Source organism: Muntiacus reevesi, chromosome 22 (assembly GCF_963930625.1).
Source record: "Muntiacus reevesi chromosome 22, mMunRee1.1, whole genome shotgun sequence".
NCBI lineage: Eukaryota > Metazoa > Chordata > Mammalia > Artiodactyla > Cervidae > Muntiacus > Muntiacus reevesi.
Window position 1 is genome coordinate 43,046,168 of NC_089270.1, and position 24,720 is coordinate 43,070,887.

At 37.7% G+C, this 24,720-nt stretch overlaps 1 protein-coding gene across 3 annotated transcripts in view; it reads right to left on the reverse strand.

Moving 5' to 3' along the window:
• Positions 1-24,720, reverse strand: part of CEP135 (centrosomal protein 135) — a 77,687-nt gene that overhangs the window by 40,898 nt on the left and 12,069 nt on the right. For all 3 annotated transcript variants that reach the window (XM_065914584.1, XM_065914583.1, XM_065914585.1), the window contains 5 exons: positions 21,533-21,661; positions 19,084-19,299; positions 16,218-16,283; positions 12,324-12,462; positions 8,423-8,646 (listed from right to left, as the gene is read on the reverse strand). In XM_065914584.1, the coding sequence (XP_065770656.1) occupies positions 8,423-8,646; positions 12,324-12,462; positions 16,218-16,283; positions 19,084-19,299; positions 21,533-21,661 (774 nt within the window). The remainder of the gene's footprint in view (positions 1-8,422; positions 8,647-12,323; positions 12,463-16,217; positions 16,284-19,083; positions 19,300-21,532; positions 21,662-24,720) is intronic.

A 24,720-nucleotide genomic window follows, 5' to 3' on the forward strand; every position in this document is an offset into this window, starting at 1 on the left:
CAGACCTACTCAATCAGAAACTATGGGGGCAGGGCCCAGTAACTGGTTTATCAAGCTCTCCAAGTGATTCTGATTCATTTGGAGCTGGGAATCACTAGTTCATAGCCCTCTCCACGGGAGGAATCAAGCGGGTATGTGAATACCTGCTAACCTGCTCACCCAGCACAAGTAACTTAACAGCCTAGCACATTCCTCAGTGTTTTCTGAGACTAAATCCAAGATCAATTTCCCAGGCATACCAGGCCCCAACTGTCCCAGCACCAAACCTGTGTGAGCTCTATTTTTTCTGCAATCAGATAAATACAAATATTTCTACCAGACGGTGTACATTAGGATATTCACTGAATAAGCAAGTACTTCCAACATTCCTAAAACAAAATTATACCTATTACTTCAGTAAACTTAAAAAAAAAACCCATTAACTTCATAGTTATTGTAGAAAATGAATATGGTAAATGTACACTTGGGGTCTATGGCATATTAATGTTCAAGTACTATATGCAGAAGCTCCAGATAGTGACAATCTGGTATTTTGCTACATTGGAAAGCATCCTGATCTATGTTATTCAATATCTACTATTCACATACCATGTCCAAAGTACACTTGGTAAATGGTAAATATCCATGAAGTATCCTTCACCTGCCACTTGGAAATAAGTTATCCTCTTGGTTAAGCAAGAAAAGTCAAGGGAAAATGAATGAGATTAGCTATCTGGACACTTTGAAGGACAAAATGCATCTGTATTACAGGATAAAAGCAATTAGGGTGAGGACTTAATTAGCATTTAAATAACGATAAAAGAAAACCTATGACGTAACCATATTTAAATAAAAATATTTTTATAGAAAGGAGGTGGTATGCCTAGATTTTAGAAAAGGAGAGTTCAACGAATAAGGATTTGACAGTCTGTTTTTCATTATTATCTAGGTCTTAGCTTGAACACCACTCTCTGCAAGGAGTCCTTCCAGATTCTCCAATCTAATTTAGATCTCCCTCTATATACTCTCATAGCATTCTGAATATTTCCTGTATTCTTTCCTCATTAATACTTACTATAAATGAGATTATAAAGTTATTTACACAACTGGGTGTTTAATGTGTCTTTATCACTAAAACCAGAGATCAAATTGCCAACATCCACTGGGTCATAGGAAGAGCAAGAGAATTAAAAAAAAAAAGAATCTGCTTCACTGACTGTGCTAAAGCCTTTTACTGTATGGATCACATGGATCACAACAAACTGTGGAAAATGCTTAAAGAGATGGGAGTACCAGACACCTTACCTGTCTACTGAGAAACCTGTATGCAGGTCAGGAAGCAACAGTTAGAACTGGAGATGGAACAACGGATTGGTTCAAAATTGGGAAAGGTGTACATCAAGTTTGTATATTCTCACCCTGCTTATTTAACTTATATGCAGAGTACGTCATGCAAAATACCTGAATAGGTGACTCACAAGCTGGAATCAAGACTGCCAGGAGAAATATCAACAACCTCAGATATGCAGATGTTACCATCCTAATGGCAGAAAGTGAAGAGGAACTAAAGAGCCCCTTTATGACGGTGAAAGAGGAAAGTGAAAAAGCTGGCTTAAAACTCAACATTCAATAAACTAAGATCATGGCATCTGGTCCCATCACTTTATAGCAAATAGATGCAGAGAAAGTGGAAAGAGTGACAGATTTTATTTTCTTGGGCTCCAAAATCAATGTGAATGGTGATTGCAGCCATGAAATTAAAAGATGTTTGCTCCTTGGAAGAAAAGCTATGACAAACCTAGACAGAGTACTACAAAGGGAGATATCACTTCTCTGACAAAGGTCTGTATAGTCAAAGCCACAGTTTCCAGTAGTCATGTACAGATGTGAGAGTTGGACCAATAAGGGGGCTGAGAGCCCAGGAATCGATGCTTTCAAACTGTGATGCTGGAGAAGACTCTTGAGAATCCCCTGGACAGCAAGGAGATCCAACCACTCAATCCTAAAGGAAATCAACCCTGAATAATCACTGGAAGGACTGATGCTGAAGCTGAAGCTCCAATACTTTGGCCACCTGGTGTGAAGAGCAAACTCATTGGAAAAGACCCTGATGCCGGGAAAGACAGAAGGCAGGAGGAGAAGGGGACGACAGAAGACGAGATGGCTGGATGGCATCACTGACTCAACAGACATGAGTTTGAGAAAGCTCAAGAAGATGGTGAAGGACAGGGAAGGCTGGTGTGCTGCAGTCCATGGGGCTGCAGAGAGTCAGACGTGACTTACAGACTGAACCACCACCAACACTAAAACGCAAGTGCCCTCAGAGACACAGGAGGTCCTTCCCACCACACCTTCAGTACTTAGCATGTAATTCTAAAATGAATGAATTCCCCACTTCGCTAAATGTGTCTTGTATGTATGTATGAGTGTTAATAATTCCCTTTTATCACTCTATTTTTCCTAAATACACATGCACACATACACAAACTCATGTACACATACCCACAATGCTAGACTGAGACTAGGAAACAGGTCTTCTTTATCTTGTATCCTGGATGCCACATTCATAGCATGCTCTCAGTACACATCTACTGAATTAAACCTAACTTTCTATCTACACCTGATGTGCTTGGAGAAGGAAACGGCAACCCACTCTAGTATTCCTGCCTGGAGAATCCCAGGGACGGAGAAGCCTGGTGGGCTGCTGTCTATGGGGTCGCACAGAGTTGGACATGACTGAAGCGACTTAGCAGCAGCAGCAGATGTGCTTTAAACCAGCAAATAATAAAGAAATAAAACATTTACTAGGAATTAGATGTTATGTTAGACCCTTATACAATTATGTCATGTAATCTTCATAAGAGGTTGTACATACATTCCTCACTTTGCAAATGAGGAAGCCAGGGCTCCATGAGTTAGGTAACTTGTCTAAGGTCACAAAGCCAGTGTCTGGAGTTGAAGCTTCTAATAAGGTTTCCAACTCCAAAGCATTTCCCATTACACTATACCCAAAACTCACATTTGGAAATCTGGTGAGTACAAGGTCAAAGAGACCAGTGCTGTCCCCACATAGACAACAGAGAACGATAACCCTATATGCAAAACAGAAAAAGAGACACAGATGTACAGAACAGGCTTTTAGACTCTGTGGGAGAAGGCGAGGGTGGGATGTCCTAAGAGAAGAGCACTGAAACAAGTATACTATCAAGGGTGAAACAGATCACCAGCCAAGGTTGGATGCATGAGACAAGCGCTCAGGGCTGGTGCACTGGGAAGACCCAGAGGGATGGGATGGAGAGGGAGGTGGGAGGGGGGATCGGGATGGGGAACACATGTAAATCCATGGCTGATTCATGTCAATGTATGGCAAAAACCACTACAATACTGTAAAGTAATTAGCCTCCAACTAATAAAAATAAATGAAAAAAAATTACCAATACAAAAAAAAGGTCAGTATTTTTTCTGAGTTGCAGCAATCCCAGGAAACTCTGCCCAACAATTTGCTATAAAAAGCAGGGGTTGAAAACACAGCCTGTACCAAATCGAGCTTGAGAGAGGTCTATGCTGTCTGCCAACAACTGTTTCTAAACAAGCTTAAAACACCCAGTTTTAGACTGGAATTTACTCCTTAGTTCACAGCACTCACAACTGTCTTACACTCCACCAATTTCACTCATGTACATCACCCATTATTCCCTACCATGCCTGAAATTCACTACTGGGACTCTAAAATGCTACCAAGGTCCCAGCTTTCTAAACTTTACAAAATGAATCATGTCAGGTATCATTAGAACATTTCAAGAAACTAAATAAGATGAAGGGGGGAAGGCCCCTCCTAATTTTACCAGTAACTTACCCGTATCTCAACTTGCCTTTCAACCATGAATTCACACCAAGCAAACAAATCCAATATTTAAAAGTATTGAGACACTTACCCACTCAGTTCTACTTAATAAGTTGATTAAACTAATCAACATTTTTGAAGAAGACTGTCCCACACAATGAAGGTGATCAATTCAGTGATTTCTTTTTCTTGACTCCTAAGTATATATGGAGCTTAAAAAACAACTCAGGACACATAAATTAACTTACACTGTATGTTACCACCAATTCATTGTGCTCTTATCAGATAACAAAGCACAGTGGTTAAACTAACACTCTAAATCAAATTCAGTCATGAGCCAACGAGGTTAAAAAACAATCTAATCAGAAAATGTCTCAAAATCATCTGGCAGTAGGCAGAAGATCTTCAAGAAAAAGATGACAGAGTTGGTAAATGCAGCCAAGTCTAAAATCAAATGTCCTGAGCTTTAATGACTGTACTTCCAACTTCTCTAATTTTATCCAGTATGTAGATAATGCGAGGGTCATAGAAGCCTCCAGGAATCCTCTAACTCCAACGTTTAAAAGAAAGAAGAATCTGGACACTGTAAAAGCAGTGCTAAGGGGAAGGTTCATAGCATTACAGGCTTACCTCAAGAAACAAGTCAAATAAATAACCTAACTCTACACCTAAAGCAACTAGAGAAGGAAGAAATGAACCCCAGGGTTAGCAGAAGGAAAGAAATCTTAAAAATTAGGGCAGAAATAAAAGCAAAAGAAACAAAAGAGACCATAGAAAAAATCAACAAAACTAAAGGCTGGTTTTTTGAAAAGGTAAACCAAATTGACAAACCGTTAGCCAGATTCATCAAGAAACAAAGGGAGAAGAACCAAATCAACAAAATTAGAAATGAAAATGGAGAGATCACAACAGACAACACTGAAATACAAAGGATCATAGGAGACTACTACCAGCAGCTATATGCCAATAAAATGGACAACTTGGAAGAAATGGACAAATTCTTAGAGAAGTATAACTTTCCAAAACTGAACCAGGAAGAAATAGAAGGTCTTAACAGACCCATCACAAGCACGGAAATTGAAACTGTAATCAGAAATCTTCCAGCAAACAAAAGCCCAGGACCAGATCGCTTCACAGCTGAATTCTACCAAAAATTTAGAGAAGAACTAACACCTATCTTACTCAAACTCTTCCAGAAAATTGCAGAAGAAGGCAAACTTCCAAACTCATTCTATGAGGCCACCATCACCCTAATTCCAAAACCAGACAAAGATGCCACAAAAAAAGAAAACTACAGGCCAATATCACTGAGGAACATAGATGCAAAAATCCTTAACAAAATTCTAGCAAACAGAATCCAACAGCATATTAAAAAGATCATACATCATGACCAAGTGGGCTTTATCCCAGGAATGCAAGGATTCTTTAATATCTGCAAATCAATCAATGTAATACACCACATTAACAAATTGAAAGATAAAAACCACATGATTATCTCAATAGATGCAGAAAGAGCCTTTGACAAAATTCAACATCCATTTATGATAAAAATTCTCCAAGAAGCAGGAATAGAAGGAACATACCTCAACATACAAGCTATATATGACAAACCCACAGCAAACATTATCCTCAATGGTGAAAATTGAAAGCATTTCCCTTAAAGTCAGGAACAAGACAAGGGTGCCCACTCTCACCATTACTATTCAACATAGTTTTGGAAGTTTTGGCCACAGCAATCAGAGGAGAAAAAGAAATAAAAGCAATTCAGATAGGAAAAGAAGAGGTAAAACTCTCACTGTTTGCACATGACATGATCCTCTACATAGAAAACCCTAAAGACTCTACCATAAAATTATTAGAGCTAATCAAAAATACAGTAATGTTGCAGGATATAAAATTAAAACACAGAAATCCCTTGCATTCCTATACACTAACAATGAGAAAAGAGAAAGAAATTATACCACTCACCATTGCAACAAAAGGAATAAAATACATAGGAGTATATCTGCCTAAAGAAACGAAAGACCTATATATAGAAAACTATAAAACACTGATGAAAGATATCAAAGAGGACACAAACAGATGGAGAAATATACTGTGTTCATGGATTGGAAGAATCAGTATTGTGAAAATGAGTATACTACCCAAAGCAATCTATAGATTCAATGCAATCCCTATCAAGCTACCAATGGTATTTTTCACAGAACTAGAACAAATAATTTCACAATTTGTATGGAAATTCAAGAAACCTCGAATAGCCAAAGCAATCTTGAGAAAGAAGAATGGAACTGGAGGAATCAACCTGCCTGACTTCAGGCTCTACTACAAAGTCACAGTCATCAAGAAATTATGGTACTGGCACAAAGACAGAAATACAGATCAATGGAACAGAATAGAAAGCCCAGAGATAAATCCACATACCTATGGACACCTTATCTTCGACAAAGGAGGCAAGGGTATACAATGGAAAAAAGACAACCTCTTTAACAAATGGTGCTGGGAAAACTGGTCAACCACTTGTAAAAGAATGAAACTAGAACACTTTCTAACACCATACACAAAAATAAACTCAAAATGGATTAAAGATCTAAATGTAAGACCAGAAACTATAAAACTCCTAGAGGAGAACATAGGCAAAACACTCACCAACATAAATCTCAGCAAGATCCTCTATGACTCACCTCCCAGAATATTGGAAATAAAAGCAAAAATAAACAAATGGGACCTAATGAAACTTAAAAGCTTCTGCACTACAAAGGAATCTATAAGCAAAGTAAAAAGACACACTTCAGAATGGGAGAAAACAATAGCAAATGAAGAAACAGAAAAAGGATTAATCTCAAAAATATACAAGCAACTCCTGCAACTCAATTCCAGAAAAATAAATAACCCAATCAAAAAATGGGCCAAAGATCTAAACAGACATTTCTCCAAAGAAGACATACAGATGGCTAACAAACACATGAAAAGATGCTCAACATCACTCATTATCAGAGAAATGCAATCAAAACCACAATGAGGTACACGCCAGTCAGAATGGCTGCTATCCAAAAGGGGTACACGCCAGTCAGAATGGCTGCTATCCAAAAGTCTACAAGCAATAAATGCTGGAGAGGGTGTGGAGAAAAGGGAACCCTCTTACACTGTTGGTGGGAATGCAAACTAGTACAGCCACTATGGAGAACAGTGTGGAGATTCCTTAAAAAACTGGAAATAGAACTGCCATATGACCCAGCAATCCCACTCCTGGGCATACACACCGAGGAAACTAGATCTGAAAGAGATACATGCACCCCAATGTTCATCACAGCACTGTTTATAATAGCCAGGACATGGAAGCAACCTAGATGCCTATCAGCAGACCAATGGATAAGAAAGCTATGGTACATATATACAATGGAATATTACTCAGCCATTAAAAAGAATTCATTTGAATCAGTTCTAATGAGATGGATGAAACTGGAGTCCATTATACAGAGTGAAGTAAGCCAGAAAGATAAAGACCAATACAGTATACTAACGCATATATATGGAATTTACAAACATGGTAATGATAACCCTACATGCAGGACAGAAAAAGAGACACAGATGTATAGAACAGACTTTTGGACTCTGTGGGAGAAGGCGAGGGTGGGATGATCTGAGAATAGCATTGAAACATGTATATTATCAAGTGTGAAACAGATCGCCAGCCAAGGTTGGATGCATGAGACAAGTGCTCGGGGCTGGTGCACTGGGAAGACCCAGAGGGATGGGATGGGGAGGGAGGTGGGAGGGGGGGTCAGGATGGGGAACACATGTAAATCCATGGCTGATTCAGGTCAATGTATGGCAAGAAACACTACAATATTGTAAGGTAATTAGCCTCCAACTAATAAAAATAAATGAAAAAAGAAAGAAAGAAAAACCTAAAGAACCCAAATGATAGTCATAAAATTTTGAAAATAATTAAGACCTAAAATGAGGACATGTTTTTATTCTCATGTTTTTATTCATCATCGTTAACCTTATACATCTTTAGACCGTCAAGTTGCAAGCGTGATTGTAGTGGACAAAGGGGATGATCTGTCCAGTGCTCACCGCCATTTTTTACCCCTTCCTGTTGCACAGTTTTCATAGAAGATGCCTGGTCTGTACAATGTGGCCTGCCTTTCTGACTGGTCCAAGAATGGGAATGGCCTGAAGCCACATAGCCTGCCATGGAGACAAAGCCATTCTACTTAAAGAGAGAAAATGCAGATGATACCAAAAGTAAAGATTAGAGAGAGAGGAAGTGTCCAGCAGCATGAGTTCCTGGATCCAGTTTCTGGAAGCTCAGATGCCCCTGCACGCTTCCCAGATATATAATGAGCTATTCAATCTCCCTTAATTTCCAGGAATCAGTACCTTACACTTTGTTCTTAAGTAGTTTTCCTAATTAATGCAGTGTTCCTAAAGTCACAGACTACATAAAGGTCACAGAAGACTACAAGAATGAAAATTAAGAAAGACTTCTTAAAAATAAGTATGAATAACATTACATTATTACAACAATAAACCAAAAGTTTGCTCATAAAGCTCTTTTTTGCCTTATCAAACACTCTCACAAGGAGATATTACCTTTTCTAGTGTTTTAAATACTGGAATTTTTTCACATGTAGAATGACTTCTAGAGCAAGATCTTCGCTGTATTATATGCTGGAGTTTTTCTAGTTCTTTCTTATAAAAATCTCGTTCATCTTCTATACCTTTTAGAAACGTATCTAAACGAGAAGGTGACTTGTCTCGTCGTTTTATTCCATGTTCTAGTCTCATCCTCTCAATTTCCACAGTAAGTTCTCTTTCTGCAAATTAAAGTGATAAAATCTTAAAACAATGTTGCATATAAAATGTATAATCAGCCAAATAAACTATAACAATAATTTTTACAATGAAAGCTACTAAAAATCATTAGCTGTTTTGCATATCACCTACAACTGCCAAATATCAAAGAGGTAAATGCTGAAAGGAAAAGATTAAAAAAAAAATTATATTAAAAGTTTAAATAAAATCCAATAAGTCAAGTCCTGCTTTTGTCATATACAAGTCTGGGTACTACTGAGTACTACACAGTGAGCAATAAATTATCACATGGTACTTACTCTCTGATGACCTGAGAATGCACTAAAAGAAAATTTACCTGTTAAAACTGGTTATAATATGCGTGACTTTAACATGAAGCTTAAATTTAACATAGTATACACAGAACAACTAGTCTTTCCTCACACACACACAATTATTAACTTTTACCATAGAAATGACCTTTTCAGGAGTCAAAAGTAGCCTGTGCATGCATGCATGCTAAGTCGCTTCAGTCGTGTCTGACTCTAGGCGACCCCATGGACTGTATGTAGCCCACCAGGCTCCTCTGTCCATGGGATTCTCCAGACAAGAATCCTGGAGTGGGTAGCCATGCCCTCCTCCAGGGGATCTTACCAACCCAGGGATGGAACCCCCATCATTCATGTCTCCTGCACTGGCAGGCAGGTACTTCACCTCTAGGACCACCTGGGAAGCCAAAAGTTGCCTAATATTGGCAATTTTATATAGTTCAATCTAATTTAACTGATGTTCTTTACAATTCAAAAGCATGAAGTGATTTTCAAGACATATTCCAATTCACTTACCATCTTCTTTCATTCATTTGAAAGATAATTACTGAGCATTTACTGTAGGTCCAGCATGAGCTAAGAATACAGTATGAAAAACATGTCCAAGGTCAAATAATTGTTCTAATTGTAGCAGGACAAGAGTCACAAAAGAACAGTATGCAATACAATCCAGAGGATGAATAGCAGAATTCATTCTAAGGAGTGACCAGAGAGGTTAAGAAAGCAAGAGAGCTGAAGGAATGGCCAAATGCCTTAAACGGTAAGTCAAATAAACAGACGAATGAAAAGCATCCACTGTATTTAGCACAATGGAGGTGACTGGAGGTGACTGGTGACCTTAACGAGAGCAGTTGTATTGGTGAAGTAAGAGGACAGAAGCAAACTGGAGTGGACTGAGGTGCTAAATGAAGAAGGAAATGGCAACCCACCCCAGTATTCTTGCGTGGAGAATTCCGTGGACAGAGGAGCCTGGTGGGCTGCCGTCTATGGGGTCACACAGAGTCAGACACGACTGAAGCAACTTAGCAGCAGCAGCAGCAGAGGTGCTAAAGGATAGAAGGTGATCAAGCAGAAAAGCAGGGATGAATGACTTTTCAAGATGTAAAAGCTATAATAAGGAGGAAAGAGTAGCTGGATAGGGATGGGTCACAGTTTTTGCTTTAGAATGGGAAAAGGGAAAAGCATGTTTGAATACCAATGGGGAAAAAACAGTACAAAGGCTAACGTTATCAAAAAGAGATAATATGTAGCATTTTAAAGTGAGAGAGACTGGAACCTAGAGAACAGATGGAGGCAGTGGCCCATCATAAAAGCCAAGTGGCTCCACTCTAACAGGGAAGGTAAGGATGGACAGGTTCAAGATCTGGGGACAGGAAACGTGGAATGCCTCCCTGATGGCTTCTGTTCTTTTAGGAAAACTGGAGGTAAGATCATCTACTCAGAATGGGTTTACTGAGAATGAAAAACACTTGAATATGTTCCCGCAGAATGGGAGATCAAGGAGTAACGAATATAGAGTAAGATCTCCATACCTCACTGAAGGGGGCACTGTGGTTCGGGGCCATGTAACTTCCAGTGCTATAGCTACAGTCTGGGGCACACGCTTGCTCCTAGGAAGAAAAGTTATGACCAACCTAGACAGCATATTAAAAAGCAGAGACATTACTTTGCCAACAAAGGTCCATTTAGTCAAAGCTATGGCTTTTCCAGTAGTTATGTATGGGTGTGAGAGTTGGACTAAAAAGAAAGCTGAGTGTCGAAGAACTGATGCTTTTGAACTGTGGTGTTGGAGAAGACTCTTGAGCGTCCCTTGGACTGCAAGGAGATCCAACCAGTCCATCCTAAAGGCGATCAGTACTGAATATTCATTGGAAGGACGAATGCTGAAGCTGAAACTCCTACTTTGGCCACCTGATGCGAAGAGCTGACTAATTGGAAAAGCCCCTGATGCTGGGAAAGATTGAAGGTGGGAGAAGAAGGGGACGGCAGAGGATGAGATGGCTGGATGGCACCACTGACTCAATGGACCTAAGTCTGAGTAAGCTCTGGGAGCTGGAGTGGACAGGGAGGCCTGGTGTGCTGCAGTCCATGGGGTCGCAAAGAGTAGGAGACAACTGAGCGACTGAACTGAACTCAACTGGGGCACAGGCAAGCAGCACTTAGCTGCTCACAAGTAAATGTTTTAGCTGATCCACGGCTGGATTTTGGGTAGGAGGATGCATTCAAAACACAAAGAAACAAGGGAGTTTCAGGTATCTGAGAGATTATGCTGAAACGGCAAGATAGAGATAGCATGAAAGGAAGTAAAATTGCAAACTTTCATATGTAGGCCTAAGCACTTTAACAATATATGAACTCATTTAATCCTCATAACAACCTTTTGGGTTAGGTGCCATCTTAACCACAGAGATAAGGAAACTGAAGCAACATTAAGGAACATGCTCAAGTCAAACAGCTGGTTAAGCAGACAAGGGGTCAGATAGATTATCCCCATGGACACTGAGGAGCCTAGGGTACAGCATCTTCTTAAAATAGCACGCTGGCTTTCCTTCACTTCCTCAGACACATGGTTTGATGGCACCAGGATTCTGCACTTGCCATCCCCTCTGCCTGGAAGATTGCCCCAGATTGTCATATGGCTTGGTGTCCAGCACTAAGCCCTTTGATCAGATGATCTCTAGCATACCCTCCCATTTTATTTAATACCCTTACCATCTGAAATTAATTCCTTCACTTATGTGCTACCAGTTTGTCTCCCTAGCTAGATTAAAGCTTCCACAAGAGCAGTGGGCCTGTGTATCTTGTTTACCTTTATACATCCCAGCACTACAGGCTCATAAACATTTGTCAAATGAATGAATGAATGAATTCTTACATGTTCCTTAAACCAATTCATTTAGGATAAGGTACCTGGCAGAAAGTTAGCCTATTTCAAGTATGTAAGTGTGTGCATGTGTGCATGTGTGTGTGTGTGTGTGTGTGTGTGTGTGTGTGTGTGTGTACCTGAAGGTGATAAAACTGCATTTACTTAAAAAGATTCTGTACTTCAATTTCCTACTATTTCATCATGGTCTTCCTCATCGTCTTAACTCTATTATTCTGTGTCTCAAAGAAAGATAAAATTTTCATTGGAAAATATTCAACTGGGGTTCCCTGTACCAACTAGTCAGAATATAAAAGGTTCCTGTAAGGTCCTTGAGGGAGAGAGATTTTCTACTATATCTCAGTGCCTAGTCTGGTTTCTGATACACCGCAAACACTCAACAAATATTTATTGAATGAATGAATGAAAAAGAAACATCATCTACTACTAAAAATAAAACATTAAGAGGAAATCACACTTCTTAAGTTATTAACATTTTATATTTTACCTGTAACTGCAAAACTTTCAATTTTTTTGTTAAGTCTCTGCTTTTCTTGTTCAAGCTGATGAACAACAGTTTCCAGGTCTGATTTTATAAGGAGTTCATCATTCAGCCTCTCCTTTTCTTTATGACATAAGCTTAATTCCTGAAAATTTTAACACTAAAATTAAGATTTCTAGAAACTTTACAAAACATAAAAGCACACTTATTTAAAAGTAATTCACATACACACACTTTTAGTCAGTCAAATATATACCATTTCAATTAAAGTTAATTCCCAATTGAGGCTAAAAGCATCACAAAACCCAAACTCACCAATGCTCCCTTCTAAAGTAGTAGAATTATTGGATTTTATTTTCTTTTAATTTGTTTAGCATATTGTCTTTCAAAAAAGTGAATATGGCTTGCTTAATAAAAAATTTTAAAGCATTTTTATGTTTAAAGAAAAGCGAAAGTAAAGACGGTGCTCTGAGACCACCACGGGTATACGTTAAGTGCAGACGGTGCTCTGAGACCACCACGGGCATACGTAAGCGCAGACGGTGCTCTGAGACCACCACGGGTATACGTTAAGTGCAGACAGTGCTCTGAGACCACCACGGGTATACGTAAGCGCAGACGGTGCTCTGAGACCACCACGGGCATATGTAAGTGAAGACAGTGCTCTGAGACCACCACGGGCATATGTAAGTACGGGGTTATTCTCAGTTTCACCTACACAATGGGGGTAAGACCAGCACCCGGACACCGAGGAGTCATCTATGATGATTCATCTACAGATCCATCTATGGGTGATTCTATGAGTGTGAAACACTCTGTACAGTGTCTAACACATGGCAAGTACTTAATAAATGTTAGCTAATAATACTGTTAGCCTTTATCTTAAAAATACATAAAATGTGATACCAATGGAAAAAATAAGACAGGTCAGAAAGTAGCTACATCTTGCTGTCAGGCAACAATATTGAAACTTGGTCACAGTTCTGAGACAATATTATAAATCACATACAACTGCAAACAGTGTGCATTACAAACAGCAGTGAACAAACAGCAAAATTCCCTGTCCTCACGGAGCTTACACTATAGTGAAAACATCATCAAAACATCTACTTTACGTTTCCTGACTTCATGGGACACTTTTATGTATCTATGAAACTCAAAAGTGGACAACATCTAGCAGGTTTAGCTAATTATTCAGTGCTCAGCTGAACTGACTACCTGATAAAGTAGTTGGATAAAACAGAAAGTCATTGTGATACGCTGTTCATAATGAACATAACATAGTGAAAAAGCAGTTAAGTATCTGAACACCTACTATGAGCCAGTGTATCACAAAAGGCTTCACTTTTTAATTTGCCTCATGACTGCCACAGAGTATTACTACTAGACTGTAAAAAGAGTGTAGTAATGAGAAAACTTGGAAGGTAGTATTAGTCTTTGTTTCCAACATTAATGGAGACTCATCCAATTTAGCAGGCTATTAAAAAAGTCTCAATAATCTATCAGGTGACCACCTAGGAATTTCTACTTGTATGCAAGACATTCTTTCTGCCAGTTCTAGGCTATAAGAATATATCTAGGTTAGGCTACATCCAGGTTTATGCTGGGATGATTACTAGTTGTCTCATTTGAAGACCATCAGAATGAACAATATGACTAGTAAGATGGTTTGTACTTCTAAGCAAATAATTAAAAGAAAACTGAATTCTTTTTAATAAAGGTCAACAATTTTATCAAGTAATTATCAGTTTTTACTTTTAATATTAGTAAAATGACGAGTCATGAAGTCATTTAGCTAATATAAAATTCCTAACAGGCTTTCCAAATTTGAGTGTAACTTGCTACCTATTATATATGAGATTAAAGAATTATACAAATATACATACTGACTGAAATAATTCAGAGAAAGACAAATATCATATGGTATCACTTATATATGGAATCTAAAAAATGGGTACAAATGAATTTATCTACAAAACAGATATACAGTTATAGATGCATCAAACAAACCGACGGTTAGCCGGGGGTAAGCAGGGAGAGGACGTAAAGTGGAGACTGGGCGTGACATGTACATACTGATGTGTGTAAACCAGGCAGTGAGTGAGGACCCCTGTATGTACACACTGCTGTATGTAAACCAGGCAGTGAGTGAGGACCCCAGTATGTACACACTGCTGTATGTAAACCAGGAAGTGAGTGAGGACCCCCTGTATGTACACACTGCTGTATGTAAACCAGGAAGTGAGGACCCCCTGTATGTACACACTGCTGTATGTAAAGCAGGAAGTGAGTGAGGACCCCTGTATGTGCACACTGCTGTATGTAAAGCAGGAAGTGAGTGAGGACCCCTGTATGTACACACTGCTGTATGTAAACCAGGCAGTGAGTGAGGACCCCTGTATGTACACACTGCTGTATGTAAACCAGGAAGTTAGTGAGGACCCCCTGTATGTACACACTGCTGTATGTAAACCAGGCAGTGAGTGAGGACCCCTGTATGTACACACTGCTGTATGTAAAGCAGGAAGTGAGTGAGGACCCCTGTATGTACACACTGCTGTATGTAAACCAGGCAGTGAGTGAGGACCCCTGTATGTACACACTGCTGTATGTAAACCAGGAAGTTAGTGAGGACCCCCTGTATGTGCACACTGCTATATGTAAAATATGAAATTAATAAGGAACCCCTGTATATACATACTGCTATATATAAAACACGAAATTAATAAGGACCCCCTGTATATACACACTGCTATATGTAAAACAGGAAATTAATAAGGACCCCCTGTATATACACACTGCTATACGTAAAACAGGAAATTAATAAGGACACCCTGTAAATACATACTGCTATACGTAAAATAGGAAATTAACAAGGACCCCCTGTATATACACACTGCTATACGTAAAATAGGAAATTAACAAGGACCCCCTGTATATACACACTGCTATATGTAAAATAGGAAATTAACAAGGACGCCCTGTATATACACACTGCTATATGTAAAACAGGAAATTAATAAGGACGCCCTGTATATACACACTGCTATATGTAAAATAGGAAATTAATAACGACCCCCTGTATATACACACTGCTATATGTAAAATAGGAAATTAATAAGGACCCCCTGTATATACACATTGCTATATGTAAAATAGGAAATTAATAAGGACCCCCTGTAAATACACACTGCTATATGTAAAATAGGAAATTAATAACGACCCCCTGTATAGCTCAAGGAACTCTACTGAATACTCTGTAATGGCCTCTATACATAAAAGAATCTGTAAAAAAGAGTTAATATATGTATATTATAACTGACTCACTTTGCTGTGTATCTAAAACTAACACAACATTGTAAATCAACTCTATTACAATAAACTTTTTTTAATTTCTAGAAATATAAATAATATAAATATAATAATATAAAAATAAATAATAAAAATAATATAAAAAACCAAAAATATAATACAATGGGATATTACTGGCCGTAAAAAAGAAGCAATGATACATGCTATGATATGCATGAACATTGAAAACAATGGGTTAAGTGTAAATCACACATAAAAGGTTTACATGTTGTACAATTTCATTTACATAGAATATCTAGAATAGGCAAATTATAGATTACAGAGACAGAAAGCAGATTAGCGGCTGTCAGAGGTTGAGCAGAGGAAAATGAGGACTGACTGCTAATGGGTACGAGGTTTCTTTTTGGAGTGATTAAAATGTTCTGGAATCAGTAGTGATGGCTGCACTACTTTGTATCTATACCAAAACCGCTGTACACTTAAAACAGTAAATATGATAGATAAATTATATTTAGCAAAAAAATGCAAAATAAAACATAAAATTTTTCTTAATGAAAATTCTAGCAATTCAATACAAAACCTACTCACCAGTTGAAGTTTTCCCATTGTTTCTTCAAGATTCCGCATTTCAGAGAGGTTTTTTTTAATCTCTTTCTAGGAATAAAAAGCTTATTAGGTACATACCTAAAAGTCAAGAATACTTAACGCTAGGTGACAGTGAAGATGAGGCCAAGTCATTTTTGAGTAATTCACGTTCCCTGCCATCAGTGACAGCCAAAGCTTCAACCAGCTCTAGGCCTCAGTTTCCATGAAGAGGACGCAAAGTTTAGCTTTCTCTTTGATTTCTTGTATCCTGAATGCTTATAGGGACCTATTTGTAACATGTGCAACAAGAGAGCCACTTGAAAATCTGTCTGTGTACTTGTGTACAAGGACTTTTCTCAAGCCTTGATGATAAGGATTCCTCTTACGGCCCTGTCACTTCCTGACTTTCCTACCCTATTTGCTCTTCCACCACCCACTACTATCAACCTGGGCTTGTGCGCAGCGCTCAGCTGTGTCCAGCTCTTGGCTACCCCAAGGACTGCAGCCCGCCACGCTCCTCTGTCCATGGAATTCTCCAGGCAAGAATACTGGAGGGGGTGCCATGCCCTCATCCAGGAGACGATCAACCTGGACCCTCTAAATGGCAACTAAGAGTGCTGAATGTCAAGGTTAAAATATTATGACCTAACAGGAATCTTTTACTCAGCCAAGTTGTCATTCTCAACTACTGCCCATGTGACATGTGAAACTGTTCAGTATGTTGTGCACACATGAGAGAATATGCAAAGAAAGTAGAAAAGGAGAGCAATGAGATACAGAAATACTGCAAAGAAACCAAAGTCACAAAAGCAAAATTAAAACTGCACTAATCGAGACTTCCCTGGTGGTTCAATGGCTAAGACTCCATGCTCCGAACACAGGGGGCCCAGGTTTGATCCCTGGTCAGGGAACTTGATCCCACATGCCAACTAAAACTGGTAAAATAAACAATTTTTAAAAATTGCACTAATTATGTTTTCTTCATTTTCAAGGTTGTTTGGCTATTCTGGGTCCCTTGAGATCCATATGAATTTTTGGATTTTTTCCTATTTTTGTAAAAAAAAAATCCCTGGGATTTGGAGAGGGATCACACTGAATCTGCAGATTATTTTGGGTAGTGGGGACATTCAAACAATAAAGTCTTCCAATCCATGAACATAGGATATCTTTCCATTTATTTCTGTCTCTAAATTCTTTCAGCAGTGTTTTATAGTTTTCAGTATATAAGTCTTTTGCCTCCTTGGTTAAGTTTATCCCTAAGATCTTTGTTCTTTTTGACGCTATTGTAAACAGGATTATTTTCTTAATTTTCTTTTTGGATTTTAATACAGAAATGCACCCAGATTCCTATGCCATGATTTTGTATCCTGCAAGTGTGCTGAATTTATTAGTTCTGTTTTTTTTTTTTTTTTAATTGGCGTCTTTAGGGTTTTCTGCACATAGTATCTCATCTGGAAACAAAATTTTACTTCTTTATTTCCAATTTGAATGCCTTTTACTTCTTTTTCTCGCCTAATTCCTCTGGCCAAGACTTCCAGTACCATGTTGAACAGAAGTAGAGAGAATGGACATCCTAATCTTGTTTCTCATCTTAGAGGAAAAGGTTTCAGTCTTTCACCACTGGGTATGATGTTAGCTGTGGGCTTTTCATATATGGCCTTTATTATGTTGACATAGTTTCTTTCTATTCTATTAATTAATGGTGATGACACTGTATAAGATTAAGTCATTTTAGTTTGATGTAAAGTAGTGACCTTAAAACTATTAATAGGTTATACTCATACTTGGGATAATATAAAGATTATCCAAGTATTATGCAAAATTATCATATACGTACAGTTTTACAAAATCAATATCTGGATTCTTAATTTGCAAATATCTTTCTTAAAAATTATCTACCTGAAAACCTGTGGTCTAGGTATCATGTGAATTCTTCTTTCCCATCTACCCTCCCACAATTGTCTTTTGCCCACTTTTCAAAAAAAAGGCAAGCTTCTAATTTCATACTATAATATCTCTACATATAAAAAACTTCTGAAGTACCAGACAACACCTGAAATGTTGGGGCCTTTTATTAAGATGCTATTTTCTCCCATTATATCTTACTAAAAGATGTATTTTCAGTACAATTTTACTTCTTTATCTGATAAGTACTAACATTTGTGCTACATCTGTCACTTTGATCCATTGACTACTAATAATTATAATGATAACACTTTTTACAGGAAAATGCTAACATTCTGAACCTTACAGTCACAGGACATTTTTAAATTAAAAAAATTTCAATTCATGTATGTTTTTAATTGCACAGACATTTGATAGTTATCATAAAAAGATATTCAAGCATAAAATATGTTACAATAAGATACAATTTTGTAGGGATTTCAAGAAGGGTCATTTGGATTCTACTGGCTATATTTATAAGAACAATATGACAATTTTAAGAGCTCAATGTTTACAACTGATTAGAAATTACATCCTTTGCATCTATTTAAAGATGAAAAATGTTAGCTACCAACTTAAAAATGTGCAAGGACATACATAATTTCAAAAAATACCTTTAAAGGGTTCATGAGCACATAATGACCTAGAGGACAAACTTCAGAAGCCTGCTCATAATGCAGAGAAAGGACAGATGAAAATCTTGAGTGAAAAGAGGAAGGAATCTGGAGAATTGCCATAAGAATAGATGTGCTTCAGAAAGACACCCGAACAACTGGAGAAAGTGCAAACATTTAGAGCATGTAAATAACACTTTAGAAAAACTTGAATTACAAAACAAACCAAAAGACCTGGATGGGATATCAAAAGAGTTCAAGCTCACGCCACTCCAGGAGAATTAACGAGCGCCCCCAGAGCCCAGACGTACCTTTGCTTCCTCAAGTTCTTTGTCGGCAGTCTTAAGCACTTCTTCTTTATGTCTTTCCAACTGCTGTGCTAACTGGTCTATTTCAGTTAATTCCTGGCAGAGTTTTTCATTTTTGTTACTTAAATTAACAACTTCAGATGTTACTGTCTCCTTGGTTTCCATAAGCTCTTGTATATGCTTTTCCAGGTCTTTATTAGCTTGCTGAAGAAAGTCAACCTAAATGGAATTTGTAATTCATAAGTCAATAAATTGGAAAATTGTCAAATACTAAACTTTCAAAATACTTCAAAATACTGTGTTTTTTAAAATACTGAAACTTAAAACTCCAGCTATTTTACATTTTCAAATTTATAGTTTTGATCTGTAAAACTGCTGATGAATGGTTTCGTAAAAATATATATATGTCTTCAGTTTTCAAGCATGGAAGGAAAGGATAAGTAAGAAATTTGTGTGAACCTTTTTCCAATATAGAGCTCTAAATATATGACAAGATTACCACTATGATGATATTAGTCTGGAGTGCGGTCCCATACAGTAGCCACTAGCATCTGCATATGGCTGCTAAGCACTTAAAATGTGGCTAGTCCTGAGGTGTGCTATAAATACAAAGAGGAGTCCAAAGACTCAGTACAAAAAAATAGTACAATATGCCAAAGATATTTGACAACACTGACTACATGTTGAAATGATGACATTTTGGATATATTTAAGTAGATACATTATTAAAATTAATTTCACTTGTTCCAGAGGTGTGCTATAAATACAAAGAGGAGTCCAAGGACTTAGTACAAAAAAATAGTACAATATGCCAATGATATTTGACAACACCGACTACATGTTGAAATGATAACATTTTGGACATATTTAAGTAGATACATTATTAAAATTAATTTCACTTGTTTTGTTTTTACTTTTTTTAATCAGACTACTAGGAAATTCTAAATGACATATGTGGCTCATACCCTATTTCTACTGAACAGCACTGCTCAAGACCTATGCTAATATTTGGGACTTAATCTACTCTGGCTGCAGTCCAGGCAGCAGTGATATCTAAATTTCTAAAGATCCTATGGAAACAACCTGATGTCCTTGACAGATGAATGGATAAAGATGATGTAGTGTGTGTGTGTGTGTGTGTGTGTGTGTGCACAACAGAGTATTATTCAGCCATAAAAAGAAGGGAATAAAGTCATTTACAGACACATGGCGGACCTAGAGATTATCATACTAAATGAAGTCAGAAAAAAGACAAATACCAGGTGATATCACTTATGTGTAGAATAAAAAAAATACAAATGAACTTACTTACAAAACAGAAACAGACTTGAAGACACAGAAAACAAATTTATGGGTACCAAAGGGGAGAGGGGATTGGGGAGGGATAAATTAGGAGTTTGGGATCAGCAGATACAAACTGTTGTATATAAAATAAACAAGGTCCTACCATATAGCACAGGGAACTATATTCAATAACATGTAATAAAACATAATGGAAGGACTTCCCTAGTGGTCCAGTAGTTAGGAATCCAGCTGCCAAAGCAGGGGACGCTAGCTCAACCCTCATCCAGAAACTAGGATCCCACAGGCCATGGGGCAACTAAGCCTGAAAAATGCAACTCCAGAGCCCGCCCGCTGCAACTGCTAAAGACTGGCCACTGGAGCTCAAGCTTGGCAAGAAGAGAAGCCGCCTCCGCAAGACGCCTGTGCGCTGCCCAGAGTCACCCCGGCTGTCAGAACCAAAGCCCACGTGCAGCACAGGAGACCCAGCGCAGTTAAAAACGAAGAGACACAACGGAAAAGAATATGAAAAACAACACTGATACAATACGGATAACTGAGTCACTTGCTGCACGCCAGAGAGTAACACACAGTGACTCAGCTGTGCTTCAGTTAAAAAAAATTTCTAAAGGCCATTTGTCATGTTTCACGAAATCTCTTGTTCTTTCACTCTTAGGTCAAACGCGTGGCAAGGCAAACTACTACGTAGTTAAATAAAAACTATGTTTACTTTTTATATTTATTTTTAAAAATAATATTTGTAATATTATAAAAGAAATAAAAATTTTGAAAATGGAGAAAATCATAAAGAAGACTATCTCACCACACAAAGATAAACCTTTATTAGTGTATTTTGGCATAGTTCTAGTGTTTTCTCTCTCTGAATGTATATACACAATTTTTAAAGCAAATTGAGGATTACTTTTTACCTATAGTTTATTCTCTTCTTTTAAACACCTAATACTGTGGTATATCAATTCCTACACCTCATTAAATATAAAAACAGGATTTTTCAACAGCTGTACCCAATTTTGGATACTCTGACTCTATGACATTTTTTCTGCTGTAGATAATACCCAAATAAAAAACCCTTCCACCTTTACAAACCCAAAGACTGTTAAAAACACTTACAACTTTATACGCTCAGTGAAATAATCATAAAAGTCGTTACCTGAATATTTAAATGAGCAATAAGCTTTTCATTGGCTTTATTTCTAGTCTCCAGAGAAAGGATATCAGAGGAGCGACCCCCATCCAATGCAATCGACAGTCGTTCTATCTCTCGTTCTCTAAGTTCAATCTGAAAACATAAAGTTGTGCTATCATTTTTAAAGATATGGTTTTGAACTGAAATGATTAACACTGCACAAATGTTTATTTGAATACACTTCCATTTTTCCTATGTCCCACAATGTACACAAAAGATTAACATTCATATATGTTACTGACACATAAATGGTATTATGAGATCCATTTACACAGAGCAAAAATATACACAGAAAATCTCAACCTAAGAATTGTCAACACAGGTTTCATAAGTATTTTTATTGAAGAGAGTCTTTCTAATTTTACGTTTTGTTTTTTCCCTCCTCTAAGATTAGGCAATGTTTATACAAAAAGAAACTAAGTCCTGGAACTGAGTTTGAACTACTTCAGTGCCTGGTGAAATAAATGGGAGATAAACAAATGAATATAAAACAAAAAGGAAAGTGATTTGCTATTGAAACTCATTATTAAAAAGGATATAAGGCCGGAATGAATTTGCTTTACTATCTATTACGTAGAAAAAAACAGACATACAATCAAAAACATCACTACCAACCATGAATTCACATGCAAGAATCTAGAAAAACACACACAGTTTCAAACTTTGGTTTTCTTTTCAAAAAAAAAATTGAAAACAAAAACCAAGTATTCAATTTAACAAACAATTATTGAGCATAGTTCTAAATATACAAAGATGAATAAAACATGATCCCTTACTTTCAGGAACACACAGCTTTACAGGAAAAGCAATAAAGTAAACCAATAATTGCTTTAATATGTTGTTCAATGATACAATAATAGAAATAGGTATATAGTACCAAAGTAGTCAAGGGAACAAGTAAGTACAAAAAAAGTTATAAAATATGCTAGGCAGAGAAGAAAGGAAGGATATTCCAGGCAGTGACAAAGAAGCACAGGCAACATGCTATGTTTAAAGGAGCAGAAGTGACTCAGTGTGACTGAATTACAACATGAAAGGGGAATTAACAGTTGGAGATGAGGCCAAAGAATTAGGCAGGAACTAATTATGATAAGCTCTGTATACTTCACTAGGGAGAAATATTACTCAGGACTAAAGGGTGAATGCGATAAGAAGAGGACCAGAAGCAAGGAGACCTACTGTAGGAACATATGAGAGATGATTAGAGCCTAAGAAACAGTGGGTCAGGACAGAACAGAATACGTAAGTTTAAGAACTGATAGAACTTGGCAAGTGGTATGTGACAGGTAGAAAATGAGACGTATAAAGACTACAGAATGCTGGCTTGGGTGGATGCTGAAGCTTCCAACCAAAGTTGAGAATATAGGAGGAGAAACGAATGTGAGACAGAAGCTGAAAGTTCAGCACTAGGCATACGTGAACACACAGCTTTCATCCAAATGGAAATGCCAGTGTCAAGCTGGGCATATCAGAACGGAACTCAGCAGAGAAGTGTCAGCCTGAGAGGCTGGGGAGTCATCAATATTCAGGTAATGAACTAAGAGAGTGGATGAGACTATCTGAGAAAACATGGAGAGGAGAAGTCAAAGAATCCTGGGGACTGGTGATATTTTAGGGAGGTGGCAGACAAAAGAGCAAAGACGATATTATAAGAGGCTAAAAAAAAGGCAAGAAAAGGAAAACAAAAAGAAAATGAAGCCACAGAAGAGTTTCAAAGAGAAATGATCAATAATGTCAAATACTGCAGAGTGAGTCAGGAAAATGAAGACTTAAAGTATCCTTCCGGATGCGGCAACTAATGTCAATGGTAACAGTAACTAGACCAACTTATACAGTGGGGGACAGAGGCCAACAGGAGGTTAAGAAGTGAACAGGAAGTGAAGAAGTAGAGAAAGAAGAATAAGACACCCTCTAGACCAGCTCAGACGGTAAAGCATCTGTCTGCAATGCAGGAGACCCGGGTTCGATCCCTGGGTTGGGAAGATCCCCTGGAGAAGGAAATGGCAGCCCACTCCAGTATTCTTGCCTGGGAAATCCCAAGGACTGTGGAGCCTGGTAGGCTACCATCCGTGGGGTCGCAAAGAATCGGACACGACTGAGCGACTTCACTTTCCCTTCAGAGAAGTAGGTATGAGGGAGAAGAAGGCCTTAGTTAGCAAGAGGGGAAAGGTAATTAAAAGATTTTTTAAGGGGTATTAGTGATGATGATAAAAGCATCTCCTCACAGTACTGAAAAAATGTATAGCCATTAAAATGGCCATATAAGTTTGTTAAAGAATAACTGATTAAAGCAATATCCTAAGAAGAGAGGGAATGGGGCCAAGTGCACAAAACAGGAAGAATACCATTCTACCCATTAAGTCTTAAGGAGAACCTATGAATATTGCTCATTTGAAAGGCAGAGATAGGAAAATGAAAAAGAAGCTGATGTGCTGAGAAGGAGGGTGTTACAGGCCATGGAAAGAGCTTGAAGAGAACTGTAAAATCTGGAATATATGCTGAGAACAGAGCAAACTCCCACCAAAAAAAAAAAAAACTGATAGAGCAGACTCAATCAAGACTGATAACCACATGAAATTGGTGATTTCAATCAGAATGGTCAGGCTATTTTCTTCAAACGCCTCAGCCACCTCATGAAGACAATAAAGACTGGTCAGTTTATGTTCATAAAGTACTTAGAAAAAAAATGTGATGAAAGAATGACTGAATATAAATAGAAAAATATCAATTAATATTCATCTCATATGCATATTTGATATGTTCAACATCTCTCCATAAAGTAAGTTTTTTGGATGACATTACTACAATTCCTTTTAACTCCATTTATCCAAGTGATCCTCAAAGTACTTTATAAACTTAACACTTATACCAATACATAGGCTACATCTATATTGGTATGTGCAGATTTCTTCACTCCAAAAAGCGTAGTTATGTGCAGAATATGAAAAACATGTTACCTGATTTAAACTTCAGTAAGCATATTAAGAAAGAAAGCCTATAATTACCCAAATCAGAATTTAGCCAAGACACAAAAAGAAAGTATAAAAGAACAAAGGTTGTTCAAAGTTTTCATGTAACCCCGAATCTATTCACTCCCTTGCTTCTTTAGAAAACCGTCTTATGGAGTACTGATGCTTATAGAGAAAGTTTTC